Genomic DNA, 10,222 nt, shown 5'->3' with positions numbered 1-10,222 from the left:
AGACAAAAGAAAGCCTTGAAGTTATTCTTATCATTGTTGTTGTTGTTGTTTTTTTGTTATATAAAGATACTGCTACGATGAGTTTGTTGAATGTTCAGTGCTCTTTGTAACGACCCAGGAAATTAAGCAAAGTACCAAACTTTTTGAAAAAAATCCACTTTTCAGGATAAAACAACCAAATCTGTCTATTTCATGTCAAATCAGGTGAAACAGTTGGTAAAAGGCCATTTTTAGGTTTTTTGATTAACCCATTCGCCCCATCCTCGGAGACCCAGGGGCGGTCAGTCGGGCCGGGAGAAAAGGCGCGACGAAAGTTTTCAAGTACGGGCGAAAGAGCCCCTGGGTACCGACTCTTAACGAACCATTTCCAAAAATTCAAACGGATGCCGGCTCCTGATTGGGCACAAAAAAACCTTTGTATTATTGTGCCCAATCAGCGAACAGCATCTCCAGAGTTCTTTTCATGTGTTCGTACACGACGGCTATTATCTCGCCATACTTGTCTGGTTCGTTCACCAACGCTGTGCGTGTATGTTCGCAAGGGAAACTTTCACTATCTGCTTCCCTAAGCAGAAACGAAGGAACTATCGATGACTCGGAAAAACATTTCGGATGACTATTCCCATTTGCACCAAGAAAATTCTGCTTCTGACCGATCGCAAGGTATCGTAAATAACGTAAATAGAAGGCCTGATCGATAAAAAGCTTGAATTGAATACGTCTTGAAAGCTCAAGCTTTAAAATACCCTCACATGCGTTTCCATGTGTTAGTTTTCGGGAAGACAGTATTTTCAAATGGACGAGGATGTTCTGTAACTGAAAGTTTCCTGATTGCGTGCATTTCTCTGGTGAACGAGCCAGACAAGTATGCACGCGCGCATGCATTCCCACAGGTAAAGTAAGAAGGCTTTCTAAATTACCCGCGTTAAGTAGGTTACGCTACGCACGTGTGATTTATGGAGAATCATGTTAGTAGTTAGCTTTTAACCGATGATGAACACCTCTGGAAATTTCTGTCTTAAGTGTGGTTGTGAGTTTTTGGATAAAAAAAAAAAGAGGAATATTACTGGCGAATTTGGAAAGATTTACCAAGCTGTGTTCAATGAAAATTTAAGTGAAAATGACTCTGTGCCTCGTGCAGTTTGTGCCAGCTGCAAATACCAAATTGAAAAGGCATGGCAACAGTCAAGAAAAGCAGAAGAACAGTCAATTCAATACTTGTCATTGTTAAAAAGAAAACATGACCAGTCTCCTTTGTCATCAAGTTGTGGTGACGAGCAAACAGTGACCAGAATAGAACGTAAGAAGAAAGGTCACAGACTTGTTTTTGAAGCCAACTGCCCTGAACAAATGTGGGTAACAGCAAATACACATCCAGCAAAAGAATTTCCATATATTCTACCAAAGTTACTCACAACATCTGCAGCAGTGGCTCATGCATGTGTCAGTGAACCGCCATCAACCATACGTCAAGTCAGAGAAGTACGTAATGTTGCTACGCAGACTGCAAAATCAAGCTGTCATTGCCAGCCAAGTGCAAAAAAAGGTACATTTGTTAAGGTAAGCAGCCAATATAATATTATTGTTCCAGTAATTATCAGGACAACTTGACTACAAGATCAGCTAAGTTACGTGAACTGATCTTATCATATTCAAACATTACTCACGTCATGTCATATTTGGGGAATGAATTCAAAAATACTAGTCTTGGTCCCCAAATAAAATGAAGGCTGCAGTGTAATAAACCACTTGCGGAAATTCTAGACCTGCACATGTGGCAACTAAACATGTAAGCACTTAGTCATCTGTCCAGATTAGTCTTCTTGTAACCACAGGGTATAAGCATGTGTTTTGCAGTAATACCCTAGTTTAGTGGAGTGGTAACTAGTTCTAAATCAGGACCCCTTTTGTCCTAATGTCTCACAAGTTATACCTTAACTTATAATAACATTGAAAAACTGCCAAATTTCATTATCATGGGCAACAAGTAATAGTATCAATCTAAGCAGTATGCCTTTATTTATGAATGCAATGAATAATGATGTTGTTTTCTTTGTAATGATGTTGATTCAGTTGTAATTTTGTTCTTTAATATACAATGATTCTTATGTTCTGATCAAGGTGATTGTGCACTTCAAATCCAAAACTGTGTCAAGGGAATTACCCAAAGATCAAAGTGGTCTGGGGATAGCCCTTTGCTTAAAACGACCTGCTTCAGCAATCAGCGCAGCTGCTTTTAAATCCAAAAGTTTGAGAAATTCTTTGATTCATCGTATCTGCCTCCAAATCAACAAGGAGTGTCATAAACTGGAGAAGAAATCCTTGCTAAAGAAGACTGCTGTTAGAGACCTCAAACACTTTCAGTGGAATGCAGTTCTCAAAGAATGGATGAAGGAAGCCCCTACCTTTTACAAAGTCCTTAAGTCTATAGCAATGCCCCCCGCAATTTCTAGGAACCAGAGGAAGAAACAGTTGTTGAAGCCCATAATTGGTTGTGCTGGTGCAGTACTGCTCAAGGGACGCAATTCAAGGTTATCTGCTGTGCAACATCTTGTTGGCCTTTCACTGTTTCTTGGGCGAACACGAAGAAAGGTGAGTTATTGTTTCAGTAGTTCCAGACATGGAGCTAAGGTGGCTGGTCCTACTCTGTGACCAAAATGAAGTTTATGGTACCTTATTTTTGGTCAAAAATAAAGAGGGAGCATGGCCCCTCCCCTAGTTCTGTGACCAGATACCACTGGCCAGTAATAATAGTATACTGTGTATAACAATTACACCTCTTGTTTTATGTCTTTGATGACTTGTTTTAATAATAACCATCAGGGATTTTCAAGACTACAAAAGCTTGGAGTGACTGTTTGCAAAGCTGTAACAAATAGAAAGATTGCAGAAGTATCACTTGGCTACAGCAAGAAAGTGAAGGCGTGGAGAGCCAATGTTGAAAACAAAAACAAAGATCCCCCAGAAGAGGTACATGTAGTTAGCTGAAATGTTCATTGAATTTGAAACAGTAATAGTAACAGTAATTTCCTAAGAGAAAACAGTTACAGAAATGCATTTTTATTCTTTGTTGTCTTGAATTTATTAAAATGTATGCTCATGTTGGTCCAACATTATTTTGCAGCTTACTGTTGTTGAAGAGAGAGGAGAAGAAAGTACTGCAGTGGATACACCATCTGAAGATCCAAATGTTGGTATGATAATGATTTGCAATTTTTAAGAGACATTTATACGTAGTAGAAATAGCCTGTAGGTGTTCTTAATGCAATAACTATTATACTTACAAATCACTGACAACTGAAATAATCTGCCATTTAATAAAAAAAAATGACAGCAATAAGGATATTATTACTGTAGATTAAAAGCATAGGCATACATTTTTTCAGAATACATGTTGGTCACCAAAACCATCTGTAAAATACCCAAATTAGCAATTCAAATAAGCACCCCTTGAGTCTAATATTATTAAAATTAGAGACCCCATTGAAATAAGCACTCCCCCAACCTACCCTCAAAAAAGAAGACAATTACCGAATCTGAATGTCTGTGATAGAAGTAGAATAAAATATTTTCAACACCAGAACTATAGGTCTTAAAAGGGAACAGAAATTTGAGAGCGGTCACACAGCATTGTGTTTCTTCTTATAGATAGATGTACATTCTGCTACAGTGGATCTATTTACTGGGAATGAGTTGACAGTTTGTTATTTTGTTAGGCCAAGACATAAAACCAAAGTAGCCACCCTTACCAAATAAGCAGCTGCTGTTTAATGAGTGCCTCCTCTCAACTCTGACAGACTTTTGCTAATTCAAGCATTTACAGTTGTTTTACTTTACTTTTTACCAGACTGTGAAGATGTCCCAGATGGTTTTGATTCAAGGTCAGTAGTGTCAAATGACTCCCTTGTCAGTTCGGTAAATTCAGATTCAGACAACAATGATGATTCTGGAGAAGCTACACCTCTGCAGTACACTAATGGTGTGTGTGACTATGGCTTGAATGGGGACAATTTGGACTGGCTCAAAAGACCTTCCATCTACTCAAAGGATAAGGACACTGAGTCAGTACACTGGTTTAATTTGTTGGCTTATGACAACAGGGTTGCTAACTTGGATTTGAATGATGATGCACCTATCAGACACATTATGGAATTACCCAATTCAAGTTTCCTGCCCACACCAGAAGATCATGCAAAACTCAAAAAAGACTTTATTGTGCTTGTGCTTCGTATCCTAACCAAGCATTGCAAGTTCTTCAGTCAGTTTTCTCACATGGTTCCTTCTCACCTTGCTCATCAATACAGCAAGGAAATGCGTCAGCACTCCCATATTGTAGGTTTCAACTTAACTAATGTTCTGTTCCTTCTGATCAGCTAGTTATTGTTGTAAATGTTATAGCATACAGGTATTCTGATTATTATCATCTTTTTTATTGAAAACCGCAACTGGCAGTGCACCTTTATAAACAGATTTGGCTCCAATTTTTCTGTTGTTTTTTTTTTATGTTGCTTCATTACAGAAGTTAGGTATAAGCAAAAGGAATCCAGCAGACCACTTTTTGGATGTATCAGTTTTCTGAATTTTTTTTTATCCTTTGGGGGGCAGGGGTTTGGGGACAGAAAACTTTGAGGTGCTTCCTTATTATGGGGGGGGGGGAGGGGCATTAGACTTTGGAGATGGTCATTAGGGTGTCATGAAAGTTTATCAGGAATTTTCATTGAAATACCATCAAAAAGCCTTTTCATATCAAGCAGAATGAGCTTACAGACATTACCATGCCCAGTGCTGTTTCTTGTACCGCATCTAGAAGAAGAGTGGGGCCAAGCGCATAAGAAGAATAATTTTGCTACTAAATCAGTGTTATATGTTGCTTCCCAGACAATATTCTTTAATGCTGGGAGGGGGTCATTTAATTTTTGTTGTCTGAGGGGGGTTAAAAGTTATTGAAAGGAGAGCCATAGAGCCCCCACCCCATCCGAAAGGCAATCAAAATGATTAATAAAATGACTGAATGCCATAGTGGTAACATGTAATTTACATGCATGGTTAAAGTACCCTAAAATGGAGCATTGCTCTGTAGCCTGCCGGTTGAATCGGGTGTTGTAGAATATTGCATTTTACCTTCTCAAAAATTTTATTTTTGATGAACAGAAACCAGATTTTTAATTAAACTATCAAACAAGTTCTGAAATTATAATATAAGAAATAGAAATGGTAAAAATAATGATAATAATAATAATAATAATAATAATAATAATAATAATAATAATAATAATGTTTTAGCTGTGAGACCACTTCAGCAGGTGATCTTCAGTGGGGTTCTGAATGTTATTATTTTGAACACCGATGATAAGAAGGTAATAGGTGATAAATTTATTACTTGTACTATTAGCTAAACCCTTTTTTGAAATCATCAGGTACACTTGGGTCTCTTGGAAAAAAATGAGAATAAAATCTCCGAGATGTTAGAAATTCTTCAGCACTGTAATGAGGAGTATGTTCCAACTAATGCTGACAAGTCCAGAATTCTTCAAAAGATACCTCTGGGCGGCGACTATTTAACTGTTGAACGGGCTGTCAGTGCTGTTAACGCCGTTGCTGATGCAGATAGTCCTTATGAAAGACTCCATGGCCTTGTGCTAAAACATGAAGATTTTCATTGTGAGATGAATTTTCTACAGGTGATAAATAAAGGAATATGCTCCATTTAACATAAAACTTTGTCCTTATTGGATTTCCATTACTGCTTTTTTAATGGTCCACTTATCTTAACAAACATTAGTAACTCTATCTGCGCTGGTGGATTATTGGTTATTTTATCAGTAAGAAATTTATTTTTAATGTTATTTTGGATAATCCTATAAATAAAGTATGTATTACTTTAAATGTAAATTTGCAGATGCTGTTTGATTATCTCTACAAAAGCCAGTCAGTGGGAGACTTGGGAACCCTGTATCAACTAAAAACAAGATTGAACAGAAAAGACGTGTGTGACAAAGTAAACAAATCATATCATGGATGTGAAGCATTCTTCAACTCCGTTGTAGATGGGTATATAGTATATGCAGCCATGGTATTTTTTGGCATGGAATCCCCAAACAGCACTCCTAACTCAAACCAACTGGAACCTGGTGCCACATCACAGACACAGTTGTTTGATGCAGTAGAGAAACTTGTGGAGAAGTATGTCCTTCTTGAAGCGCAACCTGCAGCAGTACTCTTCACTGATATACAACAATCAGAACATCCCCATATTTTTAAGTGTAGGTACCCAGATTGTAACAGAGAATATCAACACGAGAAGCGAAGAAACAACCATGAAGTTACACTGCATGGCCTGAACATAACAAATCATGAGCAAAATGAAAGAAGTCCCCCAGATCCACGCAATGAAGATGGGATTTTCAATTACTCGCATAACATTGTCAAAACGGGTCTTCTTTTCAAAGATTTTCAAGATGCAATTAAAGAGGGTGATGGAGGAAGAGTTTAATACCTATGGAGATTTATGATGCTGTTGTTTAAAGTGAGTGGGAAGACAAAATATGCTTTGGCAGCTGTAAGGCTCCACGCACAACTTCATGCACTACTTACACCAAAAGAGGCCCATTCTCTCCGCTGGAACCGTACTGTAAATCTCAAAGGTGGGGTGGGGAGAAACATTGCAATTGATCAAGCCATGGAGCATTGGGTAAGAGACACGAAGCAGCTGATGTATGGCCAAGGTGCAAACCTTTCGTTCAAGGTGGCTCAGACCTACAGCAGGGCTAGTGACGATGTCAAGTCCATCATGAACAATTTTGATCAGACAACTAACGTCCGCAGAGAGTCAACAAAACACAAAAGAGGGGAAGATTCAGACATCACTACCATTGTCAACATTTTAAAGGAAATTGAAGCATTTTGTGAAGTTCCTGGAAGAACACACCCTAATGTTGGATCCATCCCTAAAGACCCCATATCTGTTCTTGACTTTGTAGACTTAAATGCATGGCTAACAAAGCACAAGAAGAGCTGGGTAAATTCAGTTTCGATGCACGTTCTAACAATTTTTAGGTCAAGTCAAAAATTTATTCCAAATAGTTGGTTCAGTATGGCCACATAAGGTTTCTCCTAAAAGATTACTAAGGACTTCAACTTTTAACAGATGGATACAGCTCTTTTTCATTTGACCCCACAACAATGGCCTCAGTTGCATGCCCTATACTACTAGTGAAAAGGATAATTATGTTAGTTGGTTGTCATTATAAGTTTCCCTAATAGTGTTATAACCAGTTACAAACACCCTTAATTTTGGCGTCTGTTACCTTAAAAAGAAGAAAAAATTTGTTGGCCGACAGAGCAAGTGAGTCATTTTAAATTTTCGAAAACTAATAGTGGCTATTAACTCTCCCACCCAAATTTCTTCAAAATCTGTGAGAAGGAAAAAATTATTAATTGACTTTGTAGGGGCAAATGAAAAAGCTAGTTTCTAGCATTGATGCAGGAAAGTGATCTTTTAAAACTGTAAGAGCCATTTTGCATTACTTAAACCTTGCAAGTCAAATCAGTCACTGACTTTTATAAAGTCTCTGTCCCTTCTGGCCAATAACAGGGACCCACCTTTCACAGTCTTTCATTCAAAACAAGAACAAATGGTACGAAGAATTTTTTCAAAAAAACTGAATTTTTATATTAACGGAACAGCTTCATGTCCCACAGGAAAACCCATTTCACATCTTGTCAAAATCTTTTACAGGAGGCCATATCAAAGCCAAGTCCAGCTGTAGGTATTGAAATATCATAGCCTTAGAAATGTAATTATTCTTTGCAAAATATACTGTTATTATCAAAATACACAGCATACGTGGATGAAAGGCATTGATACTGAATGAATTGAATGCTGACTTGATTGTAACACTGCCTGACGCATGCTTTGCTGACACTCCTCTAACAGACCCTTTAGGGCTCTTCTATCACTTTCACTTACACTTCTGCCCCTTGGAGCATCATCAGCTGCTGGAAGAGTCATTTTGGAGACCATAGTTCCCTCGTTTTGTGGACAGTCTTGTCCACAAGCACAATCTTGAGCACAGACATCACAGCATAAATGTTTCTTCTCTATTCTTCTTCCTTGACTTGTAACTTTAAAAAAATCAAGAATTTGCCTTCTTCTGCAGGACTTTGACTTTGTGTATTCCAGCATCTCCGGTTTACACTTGCGAAGTTGTCTTCCATGAAAGAGTAGTGCTGCCTCTGAATATGCACCATCTCTACCAGCTCTTCCCATTTCTTGAACATATGATTCTAGGTCTGGAGGAGGACCATAGTTTATAACATGGTGTAATCCCTTTACGTCTACCCCCATTCCAAGGGCATTTGTTGCAATCACAATTTGCACCTTACCAGTTGGATCCTTCAGTGATTGTAATACGTGATCCTGGATGGAAGGTGAAGTGCCACTGTAATACATTGCCACCATTCTGTTTGTACACTTCTTTTCAGCACCATATGGGTAGTACGCCCTGTCAAGCAAACTGCTCATGAAAAATTGGTAGAGCTCACCACATGTTTTATAGTCTCGGACATATATTAATGTCCGCTGACATGCAATGTTCTTTTCGTTTAACTCCCTGGCAAGCCATGTAAAGTTTACAGAAATTTCACTGGTAACCTTCAAAACAAACAGCTTGATGTTCTCTCTGTTTGGACTAACTGATATTTCCAGACATTTCTTTAAACTCAAACTTTTAATGATTTTATCTCTGGTCAAGGGTGAAGCAGTGGCTGTAAGTGCTAAAAACGGGACTTGCTTTGGAAAAAAAGACCTGATCTCACCAACAAGACCACACCACTTTCTGAATGGCTCCTTTCCATCCTTTTTCTCACCCCTAGAGAGACCAGACAAATGATTTGTAGCTAAAGAGCAATGTTCTACATAAATAATATATCTTACTTATCTACCATGCAAGCAGCAAAAATTATAATAATGCTCTTGTTTAAATATTTTAGAATGACTGTATAATCATAAGATATTGAACAATTCTAAGAACACTATTAAGCATGAAAATGTTAATAATTTTGTGTAAGAAATGCGGAAACAGTATACAACTGCAACATAGTATTTAGCAATTCCTGATAGGGGTTTAACTATAACTGTCCATATTTCTTCAGAAAGGATATATTAAAGGAGCATGATTCAAAAGAAACTGGCCATGGTTTTGAGTTAGTGGGTAGCAAAACATCACAGAGACAATATTACAATGGAGGTAACATTGTGGCAAGCTTTCTGATACTTGCTTCCAGTATACAATGTATTGTATATACTGTCACGTTTTGACCACCTGAGAGCTTACATTAAGCACATGCAATGCAATTAATTTCTGCAAATATAGGAAACTGTACCTTTCCTACTAGAGAAGACTAACAACTATACTGTACATCTGTCATGTCACTCATGAGAGAATGTTTCCTCTTTACAGTGACTTAGTAATAACAGAAATTTTTGACATCAGTTTACAGCTAAAAAGCATTATTTCACTCAATCTAATGCAATAATTATTATTGCGTTAAGCAGATTTCAAGAATAAATATGAAACAAATAACGCTTAAAGTTTCTTACCAGTGTACAACAGTGTGAACTTCGTCACAGACAACGGCCACAACATTCTGCCTGTAATGCTGCTGTGAAAACATTTCCCGGAACTTTGTGTCCCCAACAAATGACTCTGGACTTCCATATAAAAAGTGACATTTAATCTTGCCCTTGAAAATATCATTATCTTGTTTAGCACTTTCTCCAATGAAGGCAGCTTCAAAGCCGTGTGACCTCAAGTACGTAACCTGGTCTTTCACGATTGAGCTCAAAGGGGAAACCACAATTACCACTGGCAATGAAGGCATGTCAAATCCCCGGTAAAATAAAGCTTTACAAACGCTAGGCAAGATCTGAAAAGTCAGGCTTTTACTGAATCCGGTGGGCAAAGCTGCAAACACATCCTTTTTAAGGACAACATTCTCAACGATTAAAACCTGCTCAGGCCTCAGTTCCTCGACGTCTGGAAAAGATTTAAGACCTTCAGAGATAGCTTCTCTAATATCTTTCCTTGTTGGAATAATGGCAGCCATGATTCTCCATAAATCACACGTGCGTAGCGTAACCTACTTAACGCGGGTAATTTAGAAAGCCTTCTTACTTTACCTGTGGGAATGCATGCGCGCATGCATACTTGTCTGGCTCGTT

The 10,222-nt window shown here is 38.1% G+C and overlaps 1 protein-coding gene and 1 pseudogene across 1 annotated transcript; one reads left to right on the top strand and one right to left on the bottom strand.

Annotated features, from left to right (window-relative positions):
- Positions 1 to 993: 993 nt before the first annotated feature.
- Positions 994 to 7,786, top strand: LOC140925820 (uncharacterized; annotated as a pseudogene).
- Positions 7,787 to 7,828: 42 nt separating this feature from the next.
- Positions 7,829 to 8,461, bottom strand: LOC140925819 (ATP-dependent DNA helicase RecQ-like). Its single transcript, XM_073375677.1, has one exon. It carries the CDS (start codon positions 8,459 to 8,461, stop codon positions 7,829 to 7,831), a length of 633 nt encoding a protein of 210 aa, XP_073231778.1.
- Between the last annotated feature and the right edge of the window lie 1,761 nt (positions 8,462 to 10,222).

Source organism: Porites lutea, chromosome 2 (genome assembly GCF_958299795.1).
Source record: "Porites lutea chromosome 2, jaPorLute2.1, whole genome shotgun sequence".
NCBI classification, from domain to species: Eukaryota; Metazoa; Cnidaria; class Anthozoa; order Scleractinia; family Poritidae; genus Porites; species Porites lutea.
This window is presented reverse-complemented; position numbering and strand designations above follow the sequence as displayed.

Bases quoted from the DNA above. Each gene is read 5' to 3' on its own strand.
- LOC140925819 (XM_073375677.1), bottom strand. From the start codon at position 8,461: ATGGTGGCAATGTATTACAGTGGCACTTCACCTTCCATCCAGGATCAC.